We start from the raw sequence: 25,179 nt of genomic DNA on the forward strand, positions 1-25,179 counted from the left end.
AATGATGCCCTGATTGCTGTCCCAGCACCAGATAGGACGTTCTTTGTTCTGAGTTGAGGGTCCTCTAGCAGGCAGGGAGCTCCTGCCTGCCCAGTACCTCCCCAGTGCCCAGTAGGCACTTTACACTGGTTTTCTTTGATCCGAATCCTAAGCTTAGAATTCCTGGAAACGTGGGGCAGGTGAGGGAGCTGAGGCACAGGCCCCTGTCCAGGCAGTTCAGCCAGCAAGCAGTCAGCATGTCTAAATCCCCGAGGGCAGGCTGTAACAGCCAGACACCTGGGGAATAGCTGGGGCCCCAGCTCCGGCCACTTGAACCACGGTGGGTGGACCTGGAGCTTACCGCTTTTGGCACCTGGCCAGCACCAGGACACTGCCCTTTGACAGATTTTATTACATACCTAAGATGTGCCTGGGGACAGCCAGGACAAAGGGGCACAGCTTGGGGAAGAGCTCTGCATGGGTGTTGGGGTGGGAAGGCTTCGCAGAGTCTCCCCTTGGCTGTCCCAGGATGGAAGGGAGGGAGGGGTGCTCCAGACTGAACCGAGGCTGTCAAACAAGAGTTCTGAGGTGCTTACTACCAAGTCTGACAACCCAAGTCCAGTCCCTGGGTGCCATATGGTACAGGGAGAGAACTGCCTCCTTGAAAGTTGTCTTCTGGCCTGCACGTCACCCCTCAGCATGCACATGCTCTTCCTCCTCCACTGAGTGCCGTGCTCCAGTGCAGGCTCCCGGCTTGAAGCTGGTATTGTTTCAAGCTGTAGACTGAGCAAGGCACAGCTATAAAACAGAGCTGGGCTGCTTGTGCCCTGCGTTTGCAGAAGAGGTGGTGGAAGACACTGAATGTGTCCCTCTGGGTCTGTGGGACTCCTGAACTTGTGCCATGCTTAGACTGCACCTCCAGATGTCCCAATTTGCATGCCCAGGGTCTTGGCACCCAGGCTAGTTTCTATGCCAGCTCGGTGCCTCAGGCTCTAGTTTTTCTTGAGACTGAAACTTCCCACTATGGCTGGGGACTCCCTAGTCTTTCCCCAGCTCAGCAAGAAAATTCTGCGGTTACATGAGGTTACCCCCATGGCGGGAAGATGGTGGACCAATGGCTCCCTCTGGTGGTCAGCAGCAGGTGGCCTGCACGCTTACTCAACAGTGCATAGCGCTGTGATTTTTGTGCCCCTGGCTGGTACTTTGGACCCTGCCCTTTGCCCATCCATACCCAGGGCTGCAGCGTCCTGCCTGTCCTCTGCTTTTCCCCTCCAGTGGGTTCAAGCCTCTGGCTCAGGCTTTAGTTGAAATGGTGTCAAGTCCGGACCCAACAATTTAGTGGCGTGACGCTGAGGCACTTTGAGGCGCCCCAGCACTGGGTCCTTTAGCATGGGAGAAGCAGGGTGGAGGTGGTGGTGGATCTGTGTCTGACTTCTGTACTAAAGGAAGGGGCCATTTCGGTGTGAACTGTCTGTTTAGAGCCAGCAAAAGGTGGCAGCCATGGCTGAAGTCGGGAGTCCTGGCAGGTAGGGAGGCTGCTTCCCGAAGCCCCATCCTGGCTGTGTTTACTCAAGCCAGGGGAGGAGTTTGCTGGACTTTAGCCTTTACCAGTTTTCCACCTATGGGAAATGCTAGGCACTACAGCACAGGGCCCAGAGCCTCAGGGTCTATGTTTCAGCTGCCTCCTGTATTGCCTGAGCAACTAGTGAGGGACCCTGGGGCACGGGGACACCAAGTCCTATTCAAGCCACCGGGTAAGGACTAAGTAAGGGTACAGAGAGAAGAGGAAGCCATGTCAGAGGTTGTGCTTGGGTAAGCACCGGCTAAATTTCCTTTCTCTCAGGTAGTCAAACATTTAGAGGAGATTGGGGAATAGTGTGCTTTCTTCTTGGCACACGCACACGCACACGCACACGCACACGCACACGCATGCGTGCGCGCATACACATATATACGTAGCGTTTTGAATGGTCCTTTCTTTTTGTGTTTTGTTTGCTGAGGCAATGTTTCTGTGTATAATCCTGCCCTCCTGGATCTTGGTATGTAGACCAGGCTGGTCTTGAACTCGGATCCTCCTGCCTCTGCTTCCTGAGGGCTAGGATTAAAGGTGTGCACCACCACACAGGGCTTTGAATGCTCCTTACTTACTCTGTGGCTCTGGTCCAGACTGTTCTCATGGCTGAACCCGGTTTTACTCAGGAAAGACTTGTTTTTAGATGTCACAGAGTAACTAGGTCTGACGTTTGGCAACTGATGCATGTTTACCGTGGGCCAGCCCTCGTAAATCTCACTGATACTGCAGGGTGAGGATTATTCACAGCGAGGGCCAGAGAGATAGCTCAGTGGGTAACAGCATTTGCTAGGCAAACCCGACATCCCCAGCTCCTGTGTGAACCCGGGCAGTGGTGTGTATCTGCTGCCCCAGCACAGAACCTGACATGGGAAGGGGAGAGCGGGCGCTTGTATGCAGTTCCCTGACCGCCACACTCATATACAAATGCACACGAAAAAATAATAAATAAGATAAAATTGAAGATTGTTTTTACGTGTATGAGTGTCTTGCCTGCATGTGTATAAGTGGATCAAATGCACACAGTGCCCACAGAGTCTGAGAGGGTGTTGGATTTCCCTGCCACTAGAGTGACAGGTTGTGAGCTGCCTCGTAACTGCTGGGAACTGAACCCAGGTCCTCTGCAAGAGCAACCAAGTGGTTTTACTATGGAGGTATCTCTCCCGACACAGATACCTGACTGATTAGACTGGGCCTTAAAGACAAAAGGTCAGTAGTCCTGGAGTGGAGCTGGGCCCGAGTTCAGGGCCCGCTCCTTCCATCTGGTACTCACATGGCAGACGCTCTTCTGTAAACTCTGAGTGAGTCTTTTTCCTTGTATTTAAGATTGAGTTTTAAGTATGTATATGTCTCTGTGTTTGTGTGTGTGTGTGCAGGTGCCTGCAGAGGCCAGAGGCTTTGAAAACCCCTATAGCAGGATATAAGCTGCCTACTGTGGGTGCTGGAAACCAACCTTGGGGCTTCTGCATGAACTGTCTGTGCTCTTAACCCCCAAGCTGGTTCTTCAGCCTCCTCTTTTTCTTTTAATTATATTGTGTTTAATGTGTGTGTTTGTGTGTGTGCCTGCATGTGTGTGAGTGTGTGTGTCTATGTGTCTGCGTATATGTATGTGCATGTGTGTATGTGTGTTGGTCAGAGGACAACATTCAGGGGTTCTCTTTCCTTCTCCCATGTGGGTTCCAGGGATCCAACTCAAGCCATCAGGTTAGTAGCAAGCATGCTAAGCCATCCTGCTGGCCCCAAACCTTTCTCTCTCCTTCATAAATTGGAAGGGAGGGAAGAAGGAAGGAAATAAGCAATCTGGGGAGAAAGAACTCAGCGGCTAGACTGCTTGATGTGCCACCCCAAGGACCAGAGCTCCTCAGCTCCCACTGCAAGCCTCATGCGCGTGCTGACCGATGCACGGCTGTAACGTCAATGCCATGCAGGTGGGAACAGGTGGATCCCAGGGACTCGGTGGCCAGCCAGTTTAGCGAAACCCCTTCTCAGAAAACAGGGTGTGGAGGCTAGCCTGGTCTACATAGAAAGCTCTAGGACATCCAGGATTACCTAGAGTGTCTATATGTATCTTTAAGAACAACAGAAGCTGAGTGGTTGAGAATGGGAAGGGTAAGCCTGGTGACCCAAGGTTAACCCGGAACCCTACAAGAGTGGGAGGTGAGGACTACCTCCACAAAGTTGTCTCAGGAGCCAGGCAATGCTGGGGCATGACCTTAGTCCCAGCACTTGCAAGGCAGGTGGATCTCTGAGTTCAAAGCTCTGGTCTACAGAGCAAGTTCTAAGACAGTCAGGGCTAAAGAGAGAAACCCTGTCTCAAAACAAACAGAACAACAAAACAAACAAAAATAAAAAGTCTCACTGGGCAGTGGTGGCACACGCCTTTAATGTCAGCACTTGGGAGGCAGAGGCAGGTGGATTTCTGAGTTCGAGGCCAGCCTGGACTACAGAGTGAGTTCCAGGACAGCCAGGGCTACACAGAGAAACCCTGTCTCGAAGAAAAAAAAAAAAAGTCTCAGACACATACAATATAAAGAAACAAATCTTTAAAAAACCAAAACAACAACAACAACAAAAAAAACCCAACCATCTACAGAAACAAAATGGAACAGGATAAAGAACATACCAGACCCCCGACTTCCAACCTCCACACGGCTCGAGCTGGTGAACACAGCAGGTGTGCATGAACACACCCACACACACCACACACACAGGAAAGAAAACAAACACATGGAAAAAGCTCGTGGAAGCTGAGTGTGATGACTGAGGCAGGAGAATTGAGTTTGGGGCCACCTGGCTCACATAACCAGGCTTTGTCTCAACCCTAAGCGTTAGGCTGTACCCTTGGGATACTGCTGGAGTCGACTATGTATGGGACTCTAGGGTCCATCTCTAGCATCATAAAAATAGAATAGAAAGAAAAAAAATCAAGCCAGAATCCAGCTCATACAGTAAATCCAGACACAGGATCCCAGCAAGGTGCCAGGCACAGGGAGGTGGTACGGGCAGCGGAATCCCCGATTCACTGTCTAGCGGGGTAGCTTTTATCTGCCTTGGAGGGTTCAGAGCCCAAGGAACTGTTAATGGAGAACTTGGGAAACGGGGACTCAGCTTAGCCCACTGTGTCACTGTTGGGGAGGATGACTGGTCCCAGAGGTGACGCTCCTGGCCCTGGTAACGGTTCAGGACTGGAGCTGCTCTTGCCAGCCCACCAGGGCTGTATCTGTTGCCTTCTCTGTGGCGGACTGCGGGGTTTCCCAGTTGCCTCAGTCCAAGATGGAGAAAGAGGGGTTCCGCCTACTGTGGGTTGGGCCCAGAGGAAGTGGACAGCAGGTGTGGCCCTAGAGACACCTCTGGGATTGGCCCTGGATGTTAGTTCCTTTTATGCCCTTACCTAGACGCATATAGACTACCCCGTACTTCCGGTTTGTTGGAGGCAGGAAGTCAGAACTCCTCCAGGGGACCTGGAAGGGGAGGGGCCTCAGGAACCGAGTATTTCCAGCAGTAGGAAGCTGGGACCCAAGGTCTGGGCCTCGGAACAGCTTCTCTTCCAACCGTACGGCAGGAGCCAGGGGTAGGTGTGCCCACCTTGTGATGTTGGTAAGCAGGGCGGCTGGGAGAAAGCATGGTCTCACAGGCTTCATGAGTCCTTTCCTCTGAGTGGGAATGGGGCCAGGGACAGGGCTGCAGCAAAGGTCAGACTGACAGCCCAGCCTCCCTAGGCTTGGGGTCTGGAACTTGGGGAGTCTGAGGAGTCATGTGACCCTGTCCTTTCCTGCCCTGTTATCTGGGGCAGGTACCCAGAGCTTCCAAGTCCACTCCTCAGCTCGAAAGAGAATACTTGTAGCTTTTTAGGTCACCAGAAGGGTCACCTGTGACCATGTGTAAACACCTCACATGGTGCCTAGTAGACGTGATGAATGCGGTCACTGGGTTTGTGATTGTCACTCAGGAGGGCCAGGGAAGCTGGTCACTAGAGGTTGAGCGCAAACAGGTCAGTGAGCAGTCCAGGAGGAGGAGGGTGTGGCATTCGGGGCTGGACTCTATCCAGGCCATAGCCCTGTGGAGGGTTTCAGCGCAGGAGGAGTAAGGCTGGAAGGTCAGTACTTCTAGCTCCTGCCTCTCTAGCTGCGTTCTTCCTGTCAAGAACCTGAGCCCCTGTAGGGCTACCGCATGCCGGGGCAATGGTAGCTTGCATTTGAGGGCTGATTGGGCCCCTGTGTTACAGTTAAACAGTCTGGGGCCCTGGAGCCTCTAGGGCTGGGCTCTTTGCCAGTTGGCAGAGGCAGTCAGCAAAGCTGCCTTGCCCCCAGTTGAGGGGGTGGTGAATGCTGAGCTGGCTTCATGCCAGCCCCCCAGCCTCTCTGCATACCTTACCCGTAGCCTGGAGCCTAGGGAGGGGCTTAGGGCATGGAATTCTGCTCTCCCCCTCACCCCCCCCCCCAGGACAGGTGTACCCTAGGTCCACCTCCTGGCCTGGCTCTGTCTGCACAGCCCCTTCCTGTGCTGTAGTGTGATTTGGGGCTCCCCCTGTCTGATTCCCCAGTCACCCTGTGGTGTCAAGAGTTCCAGGTGGGCATTTCTAACTTACAGCAGCCTCAGCAGAGCCTTGTCAGGAGGGATGCAGAGCCAGGCACCTAGCCCCTGAGGGAGGAGCCCAGAGGGAGCCTCCGGAGCAGATTCAGTCTGGGCTGGGGACAGGGCAGCAGATGTGAGGACCTGAGGTTCAGGAAGGCAGGGCACTGTCTGTTCCTGGGAAGTGCCCGGTAGGGCCGGCTCTCACTGGTGGGCACCTCTTCTTTGCAGATGCCCTGCTGGCAGACTTGGAGTCTACCACCTCCCACATCTCCAAACGGCCAGTGTTCTTGTCAGAGGAACCTCCCTACTCCTACCCAACTGGAAACCACACATACCAGGAGATTGCAGTGCCACCTCCGGTCCCACCACCCCCATCCAGCGAGGCCCTCAATGGCACGGTCCTGGACCCCTTAGACCAGTGGCAGCCTAGTGGTTCCAGATACGCTCACCAGCAGGTAAGGGGTGGGCATCTGAGAAGCCCTCAGGGACTTAGGGGTAAAAGGAGCTGACCTACCAAGGACTGTGTCAAGCCACTGGAGAAATGAGGCCGGGGGAATGGGCTGTCCCCAGGCATACACAGTCCTTCCTATGTTCCATGTGAGAGACCAGTGACCAAGTATTAATCACCTGACCAGCCTGCGGAAATTCCCTGGTGAGACAGGCTGTAAGCAGGAGCTGCCTGGGGGCCGGCTGCTCCTGGCTCCTGTTCCTGTCTCTCTTCAGGGACAGGCCTGATTGCTCTTCCCTCCGCAGCCTCCATCCCCGTCGCCCGTGTACAGCTCCAGTGCTAAAAATTCCAGTGCCTCCAACCCCCAGGACGGCGTCGGCTCCCTTTGTTCCCGGGCAGGCGAGGAAGAGCACGTCTACAGGTACAGAGCCAGCGCCCACACCGGCCCCGCTTCTGGGAACCTGTAGGTCATTGGCTTAACTACAGAGATCCTGAGGCCTCTACCAGGCCCTGTGCTTGTCAGCCGGCTCCCTCTGCCACCTCACAGGGGTGGGCTGGGCTATCACAGCATCTGTGTGGTTGAGGAACTGAAGCAAGGCTTCCTTCCTCCTCACTCACCACATTCTTTCCCTGCCTTCCCTCTGCCTCCTCCTTGCTGAGGAGACTTGTGACGGTCCACCTCTTGGGCCTTGAGTCTGGGGCCTGCCGCATCCAGTGTAAGGCGGAGAGGTCTCACTCCTCTCCTCTGCTTCTTGAAGCTTCCCCAACAAGCAGAAGTCCGCGGAGCCTTCGCCTACCGTGATGAGCTCCTCGCTGGGCAGCAACCTCTCTGAACTTGACCGGCTGCTACTAGAGCTGAACGCGGTGCAGCACAGTCCCCCCGGCTTCCCTGCAGGTACGGCTGAGTGTCCAGGCCGTGTGAGCCTCCGGGTCCCTGGAGGACTGAGGGATGAGCAACCATGTTGTCTCCTTTTTTCCAAGATGAAGCCGAATCAAGCCCCCCATTGCCCGGAGCCCTGAGCCCCCTTTATGGCATCCCAGAAAATAACAGTCCCCTAGGGGGCAAAGCGGGGCCCCTGATGAAAGAGAAGCCAAAGCGGAATGGAGGCCGGGGCCTGGAGGATGTGCGGCCCAGCGTGGAGAGCCTTTTGGATGAACTGGAGAGTTCGGTGCCCAGCCCTGTGTGAGTATTCACTGGGCTTTCCCCACGGGGAAGCTCTTGAAGGTCCTGCCCAGACAGGCTCTGGGCTGTAGTGCCCGTCACTTAGTCCTAGAGTCACCTGGTCCCCTTAAGTGCCTGTTACTTGCTAGGCCCTAGGGATACAGTGAGTCACCGGGTACCACCCCTGCCGCACCAGCCATCAGTCAGCACTGAGCTGGAAGCCATCTGTGGCTCAGACTGTTAGCACAGGTTTGCTAATGCCCCAGCGGGCTTAAAAATCTTGGCTGTGCCAGTCACTACTTCCAGCTCTTGAGTCTGTCTTTCCCTCCGTAAGTTGGAATAAGCTAACTCGAGGTGGTCACGATGCATGGTCACAATCCCAGCATTTGGGAAGTCGGGGCTTGGGGGAATCTCGTGTTCAAGGCCAGTCTAGGCTATATAGTGAGTTGCGGTCAGTCTGAACTGCATGAGAATGTAAAGTAGGTTAAAGGACAGGGGTAACGGGATGAGATGACACAGGTAAATTGATTGCACAGGTAAATGTCTGCAGAGGCCTGGCTCACAGCTCTGGTGCCCACAGGACACACCTAGTAATGTTAGGTCTGGTTTGTTCATTCTGAGGTAGGGTCTCACTCTACGGCCCAGACTGTTTTAGAACTCAATATGTAGTAACCCTCTTGCCTCAGCCTCCTGCATGCTGGGTTTACAAGTGTGAGGCACCGCACCTGCCTGTGTATGTGCTTACTGATGTCATTATGTATAATAACCTCACGTCTGCGTACAGTGCTGTAGAGGGGACCTAGTGGTGCGCCCTGTGTTTAACTGGTGGGCTTGCCCTGCCCTGGTGGGGTGTCTTCCTGTAAGGGTGCTGTCTGAGCCACCTGCCTTTTTCTCTGGTTACCTCCCTTGGCACAGTCTCAGCCAGTTGTACTGGCCAGGGAAGAGGGTCCCTAAGGTAGTGGGTGCTGGAGACCCGATTCCCTATTTAGCTTGAGTCTGGCCCCCAGGCTCCCCACTGACACAGTGTGCCTGCCTTGCAGCCCGGCCATCACTGTGAACCAGGGAGAGATGAGCAGTCCCCAGCGAGTCACCTCCAGCCAGCAGCAGACCCGGATCTCGGCCTCCTCTGCCACCAGGGAACTGGACGAGCTCATGGCTTCACTGTCAGATTTCAAGGTGCCCTGTGACCCCTCTCTTCAATTGCCGCCCCCCAATCCATTATCCGACCTCAGTGTAGCTGGCCTGTGGCTCCACGGCGCCCTGGGGGAGAGAGGCCAGCTAGGAGTGAGACTGAGCTTCTTAGCAGCCAGTGAAGGCAGAGAAACCAGAGCCTTTTAGCTGGGACATTCCTCCCTCTCCTGGTGTTCCCAGCCACCCAGGTCAAGGGGATCAGGAGGCATGGACACAGGGACAAAGAGCCCCTGTGTTGATAGCTGCTCTTGCTGGAGGAGGGTGTGTCCTGCTGGGCCTGTGGGATCAACATCCCATGCCTGAGAGGTCACTTGCCCCAGAGCTGTATCTCCCACGCTAGCTGTCCTCAGAACACCGCTTTCTTTCTGCCAGTGGGGATGGGATTTACAGACCTCTGCAGCCAGCCTCCGTCCACCCTCCAGTGTTCTCCTGGGGCCTGAGTCCCCAGAGCCCGTCTTTGGGAAACCCAACCTTCCAGGCCCTTGGCCCATCAGCAGGCAGTGTCCCACCTTCTCCTCCCAGGCTCTCCAGACCCGCCAGTCCGTGGTGTTTTATTTAGAAAATGTATTGCCTTGATAGAGCTTAATACTGACAGAGCTCTCCAGTAGTTGCTGACTTCAGCTCCGTGTATGTCAGCCAGAGACTTCTGGGGCGCAGCTTAGGGAATATGAGAAGGGAGCCAGGCGGTCTGTCCATTCTTGGCCCAGAAAGGTGCCTCCTATCTCTCGTCAGCCGGACTCGTGCTTGGAGCGCAGAGGCGGATACTGGGTGCCCGCTCAGTCTGGGCTTGTAAACCTTGTTGCCATGGTTCTGAGCAGTGGGAAGCAAGTCGGGATCCACGCTGGCTCTGCTGGTGCCTATCCCAGAACGCTGAAGTTACTTCCTTAGACCGTGTAACCCAGGCCCCTCAAGGAAAAGCCACACCGCTTCTTGCCAAGCACTGGAGAAAGGACTTTCGATAGAGAGGAGCTGGGGTGCACTGGGAGGGACAGCTGCGTGGGTAGTGGCCAGCTTCCCCTGGGTGTGCACCTTGTTGTGAGTCCCCATGCTTAGTCTGGGTGACTCGGTGAGCATGGCTTTGTGGCTGTCTCCTAAGGTGCAGAGGAGACCCAGACCAGCTCAGACAAGCATTCCTGGGGTTGGAGCCTTTCCAGAGACCCTGCGCCTTAGTATTGCATGGGTGTAGATGGCAGTTCTCAGACACTAGGCCACACCTGCCCCTGCTCACCTCTCCCCGTTTTTCTCTTTCTCCCTCTGTCGTTCTCCTCCAGACTAGCTCTTCCACTGTGGTGCTGAACTCCCAGGGGCTGCCGCCCATCTCCTCTCCACCCCCACCCCGCACCCTTCCTCCTCCTCCTCCTCCTCCCACTAAATCCTCCTCTGGAGACCACGCCCCAGAGGCCCTCTGCACAGAAGGAAACAGTCAGGTCCTTTTACCTTCTGTCGCTCCCAGATGGCTTGGTTTGGGTAGTCTTGAGGAGACATCTGACACCCAAAACTTGAGGTATCCTTCTGTCACGGCTTCTCAGCAGTCATGTGGTGCGAAGAGCCAGGCTCAAGTGGGGCACGGGCCGATGGACTCCATGGGTCCCCCCTGTGGGGCTTCCCCATGCCACACTCCACCCCCTGCTGGGAGCACAGGATCCCAGGGGCCACAGGCCAACCATGTGTGTTCACAGGAGACCGGGGCTCCCATTTGGAGACAGCCACAGGCTTTGACAGCGCCAAGGCCTGAGATTCCCCATGGAGTGACTTATAGCTTTCAGGAAGGGCTTGAGCCTCCTGCTGTGGCAGTGGACCGACAAGCTGTCCTCCCTGACACCTGGGCTCTCACTAGGGACTGTGCCCTGCAGGAGAGGGCACAGTCAGAACCAGGGGGCCTGGGAAGCACTTGTCCTGCCCCCGGGGACAAGGAGCAGCTAGGTGGGAAGATTCCCCAGAAGGGAAGCCTTGGGGGACCCACTGGGGCACTCGAGAACCCAGGGAACCTAGAAGGTGCCACTGAAGCCGCTCTGGAGGCCAGGAAGGAGCAGCCGGAGCTTTCTCATGCCATGGCCATGGGGACACCCAGCACCACGGAGAGGATTTCCACCTCTGGCCAGGCAGGCACCAGCTTGTGCGGTCACTAGGCATGGCTCTGGCAGGACTTGAGTGTGGGCCACTCCTTGCTAACTGCATGCTGCCCTTACGAATGTCTGCCTGGGCAGAAAGTGCCAAGGGACGACGGCCCTGAAGGTGCGTCTAGCAGTGATCCTGGGGGACCAGCTTCCTGTCATGCTCAGCCTCCTGCTTCTTAAGATGTCCCTTAGAGGAGCTGCCCTGGCATTTCAATGTGCAGAGCAGTTAAACACGTGGATTTGCGACCCAAGTGGATCTGCACAACACTTGCTCCCTTTGTGAACTTGGGGAACCACCCAGAGGCTCAGTTTTCCCTTCTGTAAAATGGGAGCACCAATAGCGCACTTCCCAAGGTCACGCAGAGGTTAGCTGAGATAATTCCTGGAAAGTGGATAAAACATGTACATGGTTTTCCTTCCGTTCCTGGCTGTCCATCCTGCCGTAGCCTCCTCAGTGCTGGGATTCTAGCCGCGTGCTACCATGCCTGGCTCTTATTTGTTTCCTGTAGGATTCTGACTTTCTGCCTTCTTCACAAACCGTTTCCCCCAACACTACAAACGAGTAAGCTTAATTATGAGTAGCGCATAATCCATAAACTACATACAAACACGGGCTAGAAGGTGTAAAGGAAAGAGGAGCCCCCATCTTTCTATGTAAGTCGTGAGAGAGTGAGGAGCGTCAGATAGTTGCCATGTGAGTCAGGAGAGTCCCCCTGCCTCTGTTAAGGAGAGAGCAGCTGGCGGCTTCCAGGTGTTTTGTCCATGGTTAGAGGCTGACTTGGGAGTGAGCGCTGGGCCATAGGACCCTCATCAGCCTGTCTGCTTCCTGCTTTTACCTGCCTCAGCTTGCCTCTTGGTTGTTCTGCTTTGACCTCGTGTGACCCCTAGGGTGGACCTTACCAGGAATGGGATGGTGACGGCTTTATCCTCCTCCCCCAGATCCGCTCTGTGATCAGGAGGAGCCGGGAGACAGGCCACGCACATCCCATGTCCCGGGAACCCTCCCCTCGCCGCAGGCTGGACCCTGCCACCCTGAGCAGGAGCCCGTCCCAGGAGCAGCTCATTGCAGAGCTGCAGGGCCGGCTGGGCATCCGGCTGGCGGCGGAGGAGGAGGCAGGGCCCTCTGCGCAGGACTGGCTGACGGAAGGCGTGGTTATCACCGTGCAGCCGCGTGGGAGGCGGGCCGGGGGGCAGGTGGTAGAGAAGGTAGCCAGCCGGTGTGGCCGAGCCGGGAAGTGGGGGTCTGGAGGTCCCTCAGCCCTAGTGCTGGCTGAAAAAGATTTTGGGGCGGTGGGGTGGTTTCTGCATTTTATGGCCTGATGACAAGGCTAGCCACATCACCCCCTCCACCCTCTACTGCATGCTGGATTCTTACCTTTCTCTGTCTTTACCCTCTCTTCTTCCCAGGTTGTCTACCCTCCTGACTCCCCCATCCCCCTGAGAAGAACCATCTCTGTAGTGGCTCCTTCTCCTCCTCCTGTCCCTTTGCTCCAGGATCACCCTGACACTCTGGCCAGCAGCTCTCCTCTCCAGCCCAGCTTGCCCACTCCCTCCTGTCCAGGGCTCTTGGCTGGTTCTTCTGCTTCTTCTGGGGTCCAGACTGCAGGGGAAAAGCCCCAGGAGGAGGGTGGGCGTGGCCCTCCTGGTCTCACTTCTGTACCCCACACCGTGAGGTCTGTGGGCTGCCAGACCAATGAGGACCCACTCTTCCACCCGATGCAGGCAGGCCTCCTGGTACCTTGCCCTACCTGTGCCCCTCTCATCCCGAGCCACCTCCCAACTCTTGAGGATGCTGCAGAGGCATGCATTCACACAGGCACTGAGGCTCTGTCCTCCATCCTCAGCCCTGACAGTGTAACTTGAGCCCCCTTTAGAGCCTGACCCTGCATCCTTCTGAGCCTGCTAGCTAGGCACCACCTCAGCAAATCACTCCGGCCCATTCCCTCGGGTTCCTCAGCCGAGGAGGCCATTCCCACACTTGGAAACTCCTCCATCTCTGCCCTTGTTGGCCTGGGCCTGCTGTTGTCAAGGCCTCAGTGTTTACCTGTGTGGTTCACCCCCTCCCTCCCCTTCTCCTAGGCCTCTATCTTCTGTTCTCTCTCCCCTCTCTCTCTCCTCCCCTCCCCTTTCTCTCTGTCCCTAGCCCCTATCGTGTTTTTTTTTTTTTTTTTGCAATTGCCAGTAGGGAGAGATCCTCTAACTCTGTGTGAAATAATCCAGTGACGAGGCCTCTCAATCTTAGTTTTAAAACAATGTCTTCTCCTCCTCTCTTTCCCACCTAAGATGCAGGGCCTGGAACAGAGAGCGGATGGAGAGCGGCCGTGGGCAGCCGGCTGTGCCCCCAGCAGCAGGCAGAGCAGCCCTGAAGGGCAGGACGAGGGAGGGGTCAGTGCTTGGGCTGGGGGCTGAGTTCTTCTTTGGCATGTTGTCCCTGGGCTTGGTCATCCAGCTGGGTGCTGGAAGCCCTCCTCAACCTTTGGACTGCCTGCTGATGTTACTCCCCCACCCCCCCCAAAGGACAGTGTGCCTTTTGCCTCAGTCAGCCCGTCTGTTCAGGACAGAAAGCCTCATGGGTGTTACGCTGTGAGTTGCCCACATTAGGCCCTGGACATCTGACTGACTCTCTCTGTGTCCACAGTTCATGGCCCAGGGGAAAACTGGGAGCAGCTCTCCTCCTGGGGGACTCTCAAAGCCGGGGAGCCAGCTTGACAGCATGTTGGGGAGTCTGCAGTCTGACCTGAACAAGCTAGGGGTCGCCACCGTTGCCAAAGGGGTCTGCGGAGCCTGCAAGAAGCCCATCGCTGGGCAGGTAAGCACAGGAGGTAGGCACTGCGACATAGACCTTGGCTCCTGACCTTACCCTGAGTGACTTTGTGTCTGTCTTGTCAGGTTGTGACCGCCATGGGGAAGACATGGCACCCCGAGCACTTCGTGTGCACCCACTGCCAGGAAGAGATTGGCTCCCGGAATTTCTTCGAGCGGGACGGACAGCCCTACTGTGAAAAGGACTACCACAGCCTCTTCTCCCCACGCTGCTACTACTGTAACGGGCCCATCCTGGATGTGAGCACACGCGTGGCGGGCAGTGGGCTGTGGTGGCTGGGCTGCCTCTCTGGGCCCTGTCTGTCCCTTTCATCGCCGGTGGTCTGCAGTTTTCTTTCTAAGGAGGGTCAACCCCAAGGCTTACACAGGCAGGAAATGGTAGGGCAGGGCTGAGAGTCTGACCTGGTGACTCACAGCAGCCCAGATGTGTGTTAGGTGGCTCCACCTCCATCCTGGAGTCCTGGTGTGGAGGCCCAGGCATTAGGAGCCTTGACAGACAATGGGCTGGGTGCCAGGTGTCTCGCATCCCCCAATCTGCAATGTTAGGGAGCCTCTCCAGAGTCTGTTCCTTTACTTATAAAGTAGGAATCACAATAAAATCGGTGAACCTGTAAGTTTGACCGGAAGTTTGAGGAGAGAGGTGGGTGTATCGCATCCCTCAGCAGCTCTGAATACTTAAGTGTTTGCAGTTAGGAGAGAGCTCTCTTTCCATCGGCTGTGAGCAGGGTGAGGTGGGAAGGAGAGCCTTTGGGAGTGCCCTGCTCCTTTTTTCTGCTTCCACAGAAAGTGGTGACGGCACTGGACCGCACGTGGCACCCGGAACACTTCTTCTGTGCCCAGTGTGGAGCTTTCTTTGGTCCAGAAGGTACGACTGGGCTGGAGGGCCTGCCTGTCATGCTCTGGGATGTCTCAGAAGGAGGTGGGGTGACCTCACCAATGGTGGACTCGGGGTGGCTCTGTGTCTCGCTCTGAACACCACCCACTTCCGGCCCTCAGGGTTCCATGAGAAGGACGGCAAAGCCTACTGTCGGAAAGATTACTTCGACATGTTCGCACCCAAGTGTGGCGGCTGTGCCCGTGCCATCCTGGAGAACTACATTTCAGCCCTCAACACCCTGTGGCACCCTGAATGTTTTGTGTGCAGGGTAAGGGGCGCCTCCACTCAGCCGGAGAGCCTGGGAGCAAGCAGTGGGAGAGGGGTCTCCCTTGTAGTGCTTGTGTTTAGGGCTCTCAGAAAGCGAGCAGGGCTGGGGTATGTATGTATGCTTCTTCAAGGCCCAAAAGTGCTCAGCTGGGGTTGAGACAAGGAGCAAGGTAGAGGTGTCCTACGCGCCAGTGTGCGGGCCTCAGGACTGGTCACACTGGACAGAGCATGTGACAATCAAATGACATGTAATAAATCCTGGGGCTCCATAGGAGTGGACAGTGCTCCTAAGCTGGTTTGTGGGGTAACAGGTCTCCAGCAAGGGCTTCTGGACAAGTAAACCGGGGAACACTGCTGTAGGCCTGAGCCTTTCATACCTGCACACTGATCCACAAGTGGGGCTCCAGAATGTGAAGTTTAAGCTCCGCTCACCCCTTTTACAATTGTGTCTGTTTCTGGCAACAATGATACGGCCACCTGCGTAGATCCAGAGCCCACCCCTCTGACTGTAGGCTGTCCACTTAGCAGCGAGCATGGCATACGTACCTCTTCTTCCTCCAGGGGAAAGTTAAGCGTTTAGCCTAGCTCCCAGGAAATGATGGGCAAACAGGGGTCATTACAAGGGTGACAGTCCTTGGAGCCTCGCCCGGGACGGCTCCTGAGCGCTCTCGTCTTCTGCCTGGCAGGAATGCTTCACTCCCTTTGTCAACGGCAGCTTCTTTGAGCACGACGGGCAGCCCTACTGTGAGGTGCACTACCACGAGCGGCGTGGCTCGCTGTGTTCTGGCTGCCAGAAGCCCATTACCGGGCGCTGCATCACCGCCATGGCCAAGAAGTTCCACCCCGAGCATTTTGTGTGCGCCTTCTGCCTCAAGCAGCTCAACAAGGGCACCTTCAAGGAGCAGAATGACAAGCCCTACTGCCAGAGCTGCTTCCTGAAACTCTTCTGCTAGGCCACTTCTGTCACCTGCCCTCTCCAGCCAGCGCCACCAACGGCTACTGTGACCCAGGGGTGTCGGGCCCATCAACAGAAACTGGAACCTTATCCTCAGCAGGTGCAGGTGAAGGGCAGGACACTGTGGCCGTCCTGCCTGGTTCCCATCCCTAAAGGGGCCTCTTCCCCCTTCCGTGGCTCTCCTGGGCTCTCCGTGCACTTCATCTTCACCAGAGGTGGGAACTGCCGCCCAGTTGTCCCATGTGTGTCCCCAAGAGCCAGCACCCCACACTGGAGCCGTTCACTGTCACCCTTCAGCAGTGTGGTCACTGGGAGGGCAGAGAGGGTCAGCCAGGGGCTTTTTATCCTTCTCCAAACCCAATTACCCTAGTGTACTGGGGACACCAGGCCCCTCTAGACAATGCCAGCATAAACTCACCCATACACCACCAAAGGCACTTTGGGTGCCACCACCCAGTCTCCCAGAGTCTGGGCGGCTGCCCCATTCATACCCACCCCGGGTCTCTGAGAAAGGCTTCTCCAGCAATAACATTTTATATAGACACATGCTTCATCTCTGGGGACGGCGTGAGGTGGGAGTGTCACCCACACCTCAATCCTGTACCACATTTGATAGATTTCTACACTGAGGGTCAACTTCGTATTGCTCAAGTTGCTTTTATGTATCTCTACAAGATGATTTTGAAGAGATTTAAAGAACGCCCCCTTTTGTACTCTTGTCTGTCCACTGCCGCTGGCTCAGCCCGTGGCCTTGGTTTTGGTATGGACTTTGCTTTGTACTGAGGGCTTGGGACGGGGAAACAATTTGTATCTTATTTTATTTCTTAGCACAATGAACTGGGAGCAGCTCGGTGATGACTTCTGTAACCTCCCAGCTCCCAGGACTGTTTTTAAACTGCTGTATTTTCAAGCCCTTCCCTTACTGCCCAGGCCAAGGGGCTCTTCACTAAGAACTGGTCTAAGAAGGTTCAGCCCTTTGGACCTGGAATTTTGAACCTCATGTGTCCTGTTCCCAAGGGAGGCAAAGGGGAAAGACATAGTTGGGGTCTGCTTCCTGCCTAAGTAAGCCATCAGGAGCCAGCCTCCGCTCCCTGTGAACTTTCTGGCAACAAGGAGAACCCACTGACCTTCTCAGCCCCCTCATTGCTTCTTTGGGGCTCCCTCTTCTGCCTTCTCAGGAAAAGCTGGTGTCTGATTTTGACTAGGAAGACCGTAAAGGGTCTCTGGTCTCCTTTCCACTGGGTGCATCTCTCCCTCAAACTTCCTGGTGACCTGGGCAAAGGTTGTTCCCTTTCACAGGTGGGATTCATGTTTGTGGTGGAGGGGGTCTGAGAAGAACGCCCCAAGTTGGTACAAGGGAGCTCAGTAGGATTTAGGGCAGAGGGTCAAAATCCTGTTAGAACAACAGGAAGTCCCGGAGCTCCCATTCCAAAGGACGAGACGGGAGCAGCCAGCTTGGAAAAGGCTGGAAGAAAAGCCCCTGGAAAAGGCACTCCAGGGGATTCCATAGGCCAGGGACCTACACATTACATCAGCTTCCGAGTAGCGGCCCAGTGTGATGGGGTCCCAGATCCTCAGTCAGGGCTGGGCTAGCAGCAGCCCAGGACAAGGTCAGCTCTGGCGCTGCAGACACCTGCACTTCCACCCACAGGCCTTACTGCTCTGTTTACAGTGACCTGCTCCAGGCCCCTCCAAGAAGAGACTGGGGTATCTGGAGCTCCATTCTCTGGGTCAATGGATATGTGATCATTTGATATATATATATATATATTTTTTTTTCCCCTTATAAACTTCTAACCTGGCTTTTCCCATTTCAACTCCTGTGATTTATGCCAATAAAGTTTGCCATGATTTTCACCCGAGGTGGTGTTATTTCTTGGGAGTTGGGTCTTAGTTGCCACAACAGAGAAACGAGAATCTCTCTAGACTCAGAAGAGTCATACAGAGAAGGCGAATAATCGATGTTTTCTTCCTGGGGGCAGAGAAAGCCAGAGAATGGGATCCTGGAAGTTTGCTTGTGGCCATAGGTCCTACTGAATCCAGCATGAGCTTTACTAGGGAGTACTGTTGACTAGGCCCACAGGGGGCAGGTCCTGCTCTAGGGCTATTATGTGGATTCACCGAGGGTATCTCCCTGTGGGCCTGTTGGGTGACCTTTCTTCACCCACTGACCATGGAGAAAGAACAGAGTGGAAATCACAAGTTCCAGAGAACACCTTGGTCTAAACTATAATCCTTTCCCTATGGAATGCCAACAACTTCTTGCTGCTGGTCAGTCTCTACTGCCCCCTTGTGGTCATGTCCATATATGCATGCTTTCTCTTGTCTGAACTCGGGACCCCCAAATTGGATGGATGGTTTCATTCGGCCAAAAGCTGCAGCTTCAGTCTCCCTGTCCTTTTGAGCAGGCTTCCAGGCAGCACTGTAAATGGTATTCTGGATGACAACTCTATTACGGTGATCTTGGAAGTGGCCGTGACCTTTGACACCCACTCAGAGAGAATGACCTGGTTTCTTTTCCCAACCCTCATGTCTCATCCTTACAGAAATAAGTGTAATTAGCTTTCTCGGTAGTGTTGTGTGGATACCTTCCCACGCCACTGGATATAGATTTGCACCATTTCTGATGGCTTCATGGCATGATGCTATATTGGTATATTACAATTAGAGAGGGTATTTATATTGTCAGAGTCAGGATGTCTTTGGAAATGTACCATAGTCGTATGTATGCGCTTGGAAAAAGAAAAAGTGCATTTAGAGAAAGACAGACATAGGGTTTGGATTTGACTGAGTAGCACAGTGGGGCCCATGGCTTTTGAACCTGTTCCTAGATCCTTCTTCTGAAGTTGTCAGATGATTTAATCTCTCTGGGAGCTTTCTTGTGGATAAAGTACTGCACCTCAGGACTGAGGGAGACGGTAACATCAGGAATGTGCACACACAGTGCTGAGCGTGCAAATCTTTGTCATTAAAGAACCACCTCAGCAGCCACACCGATTCCAGCAGTTCTCAAACTGGGCTGGTCTTCAAAGGCTCCAGGAAGCTTTAAAACAATGGACTGCTTGTCCAGCATGAACAAGCCCCTAGGTTCAATATCTTCCCCCATATATACACATTTATTTATATATGGATATTTATTTATTCATGGGTCTGGAAAGATAGCTCAGCAGTTAAGAATAAGTGCTGCTGTTCCAGAGGCTCTGAGTTCAGTTCCCAGCCAATGTTGGATAGCTCCCAACCTGGGGCCCCAGTTCCTCCTGTCAAAATGTTCCCTTCCCCCAGGCTGGCAAGGGTGGTTCTGATATCCAGTCCAGCCAGTTTACTGCTGCTTTCTTGAGCAGGAAGACACCTTTTTGCACTGCAGTTCCCAAACCCGAGTGAAAGGTCTGGGAGCTTCACAGACGTGTGCATTCCCAGCTCCTATCCAGCCATAATCGGCTGGAGTAAGTAGAACCCAGCTGCGGGATATCAGAGAGAACATTAAAAAGTAGGCCTCAGCTTACTGTGATGGGCACTTGGTTACAGGGGAGCTTGAGGGAGGCACGCCCCAGAGTGAGACTGTCTCAAAGTAAACCGATTATCCAAATAAATGTTGAATGAATGTACACACACACACACACACACACACACACACATATATAATACAAGAGGCTTACATGTATCGATTTTCTCCTGTATCCCAGGAAGGGAAAGTAGATGGTCAATAAAGTGGAAGTCCTTCTGTAGACAGCATAGCAAGTGGCAGAACAGAGTTATGGATCTGGGTCTCATCTGGCCGCATACCACTCACTGCCTGGCAGGCACAGAACAAAAATCTCTGCCATTGTGGCGCTTACATTCTTGCAGGGAGAACCTGACAAACATAACGTGGTGAATTATACAGGGAGTTAGATGTGTAAGGGCTGTGGGAGAAGGAAGGAGAGTGAGGGAGGGTGGGTTTGGTTTTACCCCCGCCCTTAAAATTAGAAATGTACAGTCAGGCCGGGCGGTGGTGGCGCACGCCTTTAATCCCAGCACTTGGGAGGCAGAGACAGGCGGATTTCTGAGTTCGAGACTAGCCTGGTCTACAGAGTGAGTTCCAGGACAGCCAGGACTACACAGAGAAACCCTGTCTCGAAAACAAACAAACAAACAAACAAACAAAAAAAAAAAAAAAAAAAAGAAAAAAGAAACATACAGTCAGGGCGGGTCTCCTTGAGTAGATAGCATTTGCAGCAGGACTTGGAGGAGGTGAGTTTCTCTGGCCGGCACTGGCCAGAACTTCCTGGAAGATAAAAAAGTTGTGAAAAAAAAAAAAAAAGCCCTAAAATAAAGGCATACTCTGGGTGGGGGTTGTGGGGAAGGTTGGAAGCAAAAAGATCAGTAGGAAAGCAACGAAACCAGATGGCGACAGTGGAAACAGTCGTGCAGGACCTTGAAAACAGTCTACGTTTTAGGCTTTTACTCAGTGAAAACGGGAACCTTTGATGAGTTTTGTGCACGTGAGGATGTTACAGGAGGAGAGTGGAGAGCTTCTGCTAGGGTTTCCCGGAAGTTGGTTTTGCTGTGCCTTGCTGTACTGACTTAGTGACGCTGCAGGGCGGCTCCGAACCAGCAGAGGGCAGCAGCTCTGGGAGCGCTCCTCACGCAACAGGGTGCAGTCTTTACTTCCCCGACTTGCTGGAGTGGCAGCGGTATCAGCCAATGGATGCGTATATTAACTGAGCGAGGCGGGACGGCTGACGGCGCCAGCCAATAAACATAGACGTCGTCCTCGGTTTACGAGGCCGCCCGGTTCTCCTATAAAAGGCACGCGCGGGCGCGCGGCCCTCCTCTCGCCAGGCGTCCTCATTAGAGGTTAGGGTCGCGCGTGTGTGATTGTGGGAGGGCGGCAGGCGCATGGGGACGCTGGGGTCGGGAGCGATGGGCTCGGGCAGCCTCGGGGCTGGGCTGCCCGTCCCGTCTGCGGCCTCGTCTGCTCACCCGCCCGCGCTGTCGGCAGCGGCTGCCCGGGCCCAGCTCCCGCGTGGCCGGCTTGGCCTAGGCCTCAGACCGGGGCTGGTGTTGGTGTTACCGGGCTTACGCTGCCCCTCTCTCCCCAGTGACATCGTCTTTAAACCCCGCGTGGCAATCCCTGACGCACCGCCGTGATGCCCAGGGAAGACAGGGCGACCTGGAAGTCCAACTACTTCCTTAAGATCATCGTAAGTGCGGAGCGGGCCGTGGACGCGCCGCTTCCGCCCCGGTCTTACTGGGGCGGTCATTTGCTAGGCGCTTTAGCAGAACTAGTCGTCCTGGGAAGTTCTGTCATCTTCGGCTCCTCTGGTACAGAACTAGCTCACTCACCCGGAGGCTCGTCTCGTAGAGCCCTTCCCGTGTGTGCAAAGGGCTGAGACTGGAGCGAGTCATCTTAAGTAGGCATCTTGTACACTTGAGACCTGCCCGTCAGGCTGGTATCCAGTGACTTGATTACAAAAGGCCTTCGAGGCGGCTTTTAACCGGAACTGCCAGGCTTTGTAGGCATGAGTCTGATTTAGTTAACTTTCAGACACAGATTTTGGGTACGGTAGTACCTTTTATACTAAACAACCTAAGGCCCCCCCATCACCTCTATAACTCGTTCTCTGTGCTTTTAAGTGTGTCTCTCATTCTGATCACAGTCACTTTGGTCAGCCAGGCCCCTATTTAAAAAGTAAAACTAAGTTTTGTGTGAGGTAGGGCTTCCCCGTATAGCTCAGGCTGCCCTGGAATTAGCAGTTAGGCTTCACCCACCATCACAGGTGTGCCATCACACCCAGCAAAAAGTTCATTTTCGGCGGTGACAGGAATTTGTGCTGTTCAGAACTAGCCAGTGAGTTGGGTGAGGTAAGACAGGTGACGCTCAGGTGACTGGCTCCTAGTAAGAAGTGTCACGGCTAAGCCTTGGAAGCATGAAGCCGCAGTGTGGAGCTAGTGGCTGCACAGTTTGGGTTTTGTTTCCCTCTGACTTGGTTTCTTCCTGGCTTTCTTCATAGCAACTTTTGGATGATTACCCAAAATGCTTCATTGTGGGAGCAGACAACGTGGGCTCCAAGCAGATGCAGCAGATCCGAATGTCCCTCCGGGGGAAGGCTGTTGTGCTGATGGGCAAGAACACCATGATGCGCAAGGCCATCAGGGGCCACCTGGAGAACAACCCAGCTCTGGAGAAACTGCTGCCTCACATCCGGGGGAACGTGGGCTTCGTGTTCACCAAGGAGGACCTCACTGAGATCAGGGACATGCTGCTGGCCAATAAGGTGAGGGGACAGATGGGCAGATGATGAGAGGATTCAGCTATCCTCGGGTGTACCAGTGGAGAGACTTGACCGTTGAATACCTTTGTTTAGGTGCCAGCTGCTGCTCGAGCTGGTGCCATTGCCCCGTGTGAGGTCACTGTGCCTGCTCAGAACACTGGGCTGGGGCCTGAGAAGACCTCTTTCTTCCAAGCCTTGGGCATCACCACTAAAATCTCCAGAGGCACCATTGAAATCCTGGTGAGTGGACGTGGCTTGCAGTGGTGGGGCCTTTGGACTGGGCCTTCTGAGTGTCTAGAGTGTAACTGCCTGCTGTTCCCTTCCTCAGAGCGATGTGCAGCTGATAAGGACCGGAGACAAGGTGGGAGCCAGCGAGGCCACCCTGCTGAACATGCTGAACATCTCCCCCTTCTCCTTCGGGCTGGTCATCCAGCAGGTGTTTGACAGTGGCAGCATCTATAACCCCGAAGTGCTGGACATCACAGAGCAGACCCTGCACACTCGCTTCCTGGAGGTACGTCCCAGTGCCTCCCTCCGACGCTGAGTGAGACACATGTGTACTGAACATCTTCTGTTTGTCCATTGTCTCATCTGCAGAAAACAGAAGTGACTCTACAGTCTGGCGGGGAGGTTGGTGGTTCAGTGAGTTGCTTGTGCTGGGAATCTAAAGGTTGTTACAGCCTGTTGTAACCAGACACTGGCTGTGGGGGCCGTATCTTTATTCCCTGCAGAGGCAGGGATTGTGAGTTTGAGGCCATCCTGGCCTACATAGTGAGTTCTGGGAGTTAGAGGATGGTCAGGTCCACTTAGACACTGGCCTGAAACAAAACTAGTAAAACAGATCTGGGGTTGAGATTTTGAGTAGTGAGTCTATAAAATTGATTACCTTTTTAAGGACTGTCATTTCCCCCACCCCAGGCTCTTGCCAGATACTGCCATTAAATTGGCTTTTAAGGAAAATTGTTTCACTGAGTGAGTAACTTACTGAAATTATATAACTGGATTTAGCATTTTAATTTTTTATTAGCATTTTTTGAGATGTTTATATAATTTATACTTCCAACTCCTACCATGCCTGCCCGCAATCATATTTCAAGATTTAAAAATGTTCCATCACTGGTAAATCACATCTGGGGATAGGTCAATATTCTCTCCGCAAGTGCTCAGTAACTATGTTAACAGCTTAGGCTGTCAAGTCATAGGGTGTATTGAACACCCAGGGCTGGAGGAAGGCTGAGCACAAAGTGATGGCTCTTGGCCCTGCCCAGAGCATCTGGTGAGCTGGCTGAGACTGAGGTGAGCTAAGATGTCATCTGTCCCCCCTGCAGGGTGTCCGCAATGTGGCCAGTGTCTGTCTCCAGATTGGGTACCCGACTGTTGCCTCAGTACCCCACTCCATCATCAATGGGTACAAGCGTGTCCTGGCTCTGTCTGTGGAGACTGATTACACCTTCCCACTTGCTGAAAAGGTAAGGCTGTCCTTTGAGGACCTGACAGGTTGGTAAATGGCAGTCTGCTGAGTTGGCGTGTTCAGACTCATCCTTTCACACCATGTGAGAAAAGACAGGGTTTCATGTAGCCAAAGTGAGCCTTTTCTAATGGGGAAACTGCATGTTTTAGTGATGGGGACAAGGGTATGCATGCTCTCATTAAAGGTGTCCCAGCTGCCTGGGGGAGGGGGGGTGGCACACGCCTTTAATCCCAGCACTTGGGAGGCAGAGGCAGGAGGATTTCTGAGTTCGAGGCCAGCCTGGTCTACAGAGTGAGTTCCAGGACAGCCAAGACTACACAGAGAAACCCTGTCTTGAAAAAACAAAACAAAAAAAGTGTCCCAGCCAACAGGCTGTACCCAGACCTGATGGGGAGCTTCACACTGGAAAGCTGTCACCAGCACTGGCCTTACTTAGGAAGGGTGCAGGTGGTAGAACAATGATCACCTTGACTGTCTTTTCTCCCTCAAGGTCAAGGCCTTCCTGGCTGATCCCTCTGCATTTGCTGCTGCTGCCCCTGTGGCTGCTGCCACCACTGCTGCCCCTGCTGCTGCAGCAGCCCCAGCCAAGGCTGAAGCAAAGGAAGAGTCGGAGGAATCAGATGAGGATATGGGATTCGGTCTCTTTGACTAATCCCCCTCAAAGCAACCAAGTCAGCCTGCTTAATTTGAGAAAGATGGAAATAAAGGCTTAATTCTCTTAAACCTTTGTCTGCATTTATTTAGTTCACTTAAGCAGTGCTAAAAGACAAAAACATGGCCAGGCAGTGGTGGTGCACACCTTTAATCCCAGCACTTGGGAGGCAGAGGCAGGTGGATTTCTGAGTTTGATCGGCTGGTCTACAGAGTGAGTTCCAGGACAGCCAGGGCTACACAGAGAAACCCTCTCAAAAAAACCAAAAGACAAAAACATTACTATTTAAGGATATATTTTGTGTTGGCATCTTTGTTTCTAAAAATAAAGCTACTAGTGGTTTTGTGGAGGGGGGTTGGTTTGAGACAGGGTCTTTTGACCTCGTAGCCATGGTAGGCCTGGGACAAAGATTTTCCTGCTGGGAATTAAAGGTGACCTTTATTAGGTAGTTCTTGTTCATGGGGGATATACATTGTATATATTCTGAAATCACTGGTTAAGAGACCTCTAAGTCATACCAACCCTGTTCAGTTTAACCTTGGTATCTAGGTTCAAGCCAGTGTTTGTATCAAGTACCCTTATTGCTCCAAGCAGGTCCAGAGCCCCCTTGCTTAAGGCTGAGGCAGCGTTAGAGTTGTTTTAGTGAGGGATGGTTAAGGTCTGAAATCCCCTGAACATCCAGGTCAGTCATGGGGACTGAACTCAAGTGCCTGATTGTGCCGTTTGAGATGAGAGTTGGTTTAGCAGTGGATCTGCCTCAGCCTTCAGGGTGCAGTAACTACAGTCACTGCTGTGTAATGATGAAGTTAAAACTAATTTAGATGTGCAGTTGAATCTC

General features: G+C 53.9%; 2 protein-coding genes across 5 annotated transcripts in view; both read left to right on the top strand.

Moving 5' to 3' along the window:
- Pxn (paxillin) overlaps positions 1 to 17,821 on the top strand; it is a 45,955-nt gene extending 28,134 nt beyond the window's left edge. The window contains exons 1-15 of one of the 4 annotated variants that reach the window (XM_076922543.1): positions 4,968 to 5,120; positions 6,353 to 6,579; positions 6,878 to 6,993; positions 7,331 to 7,467; positions 7,554 to 7,755; positions 8,775 to 8,910; positions 10,197 to 11,027; positions 11,982 to 12,248; positions 12,450 to 12,764; positions 13,326 to 13,427; positions 13,681 to 13,851; positions 13,932 to 14,105; positions 14,649 to 14,730; positions 14,862 to 15,010; positions 15,696 to 17,821. In XM_076922543.1, the coding sequence (XP_076778658.1) occupies positions 7,374 to 7,467; positions 7,554 to 7,755; positions 8,775 to 8,910; positions 10,197 to 11,027; positions 11,982 to 12,248; positions 12,450 to 12,764; positions 13,326 to 13,427; positions 13,681 to 13,851; positions 13,932 to 14,105; positions 14,649 to 14,730; positions 14,862 to 15,010; positions 15,696 to 15,962 (2,790 nt within the window). In that variant the 5' untranslated portion in view covers positions 4,968 to 5,120; positions 6,353 to 6,579; positions 6,878 to 6,993; positions 7,331 to 7,373 and the 3' untranslated portion in view covers positions 15,963 to 17,821. Of the gene's footprint in view, positions 1 to 4,967; positions 5,121 to 6,352; positions 6,580 to 6,877; positions 6,994 to 7,330; positions 7,468 to 7,553; positions 7,756 to 8,774; positions 8,911 to 10,196; positions 11,028 to 11,981; positions 12,249 to 12,449; positions 12,765 to 13,325; positions 13,428 to 13,680; positions 13,852 to 13,931; positions 14,106 to 14,648; positions 14,731 to 14,861; positions 15,011 to 15,695 lie in introns of those variants that run through there. The other 3 variants (XM_076922542.1, XM_076922544.1, XM_076922545.1) reach the window with 3 other exon arrangements.
- A 2,876-nt stretch (positions 17,822 to 20,697) lies between these two features.
- Rplp0 (ribosomal protein lateral stalk subunit P0) lies at positions 20,698 to 24,412 on the top strand. The gene is made up of 7 exons (XM_076922546.1): positions 20,698 to 20,800; positions 21,046 to 21,147; positions 21,958 to 22,221; positions 22,312 to 22,458; positions 22,547 to 22,732; positions 23,547 to 23,687; positions 24,180 to 24,412. The coding sequence occupies exons 2-7, from the start codon at positions 21,094 to 21,096 to the stop codon at positions 24,339 to 24,341; spliced, it is 954 nt and encodes a 317-aa protein (XP_076778661.1). The 5' UTR covers positions 20,698 to 20,800; positions 21,046 to 21,093; the 3' UTR covers positions 24,342 to 24,412.
- Positions 24,413 to 25,179: the final 767 nt, after the last annotated feature.

Source organism: Arvicanthis niloticus, chromosome 24 (assembly GCF_011762505.2).
Source record: "Arvicanthis niloticus isolate mArvNil1 chromosome 24, mArvNil1.pat.X, whole genome shotgun sequence".
In the NCBI taxonomy this organism is placed as follows: Eukaryota; Metazoa; Chordata; class Mammalia; order Rodentia; family Muridae; genus Arvicanthis; species Arvicanthis niloticus.

Coding starts and splice junctions, on each gene's coding strand:
- Rplp0 (XM_076922546.1), top strand. CDS start 21,094: ATGCCCAGGGAAGACAGGGCGACCTGGAAGTCCAACTACTTCCTTAAG. Junction 22,733..23,546: donor TGCACACTCGCTTCCTGGAG/GTACGTCCCAGT, acceptor TCCCCCCTGCAG/GGTGTCCGCAATGTGGCCAG. Junction 23,688..24,179: donor CCTTCCCACTTGCTGAAAAG/GTAAGGCTGTCC, acceptor TTCTCCCTCAAG/GTCAAGGCCTTCCTGGCTGA.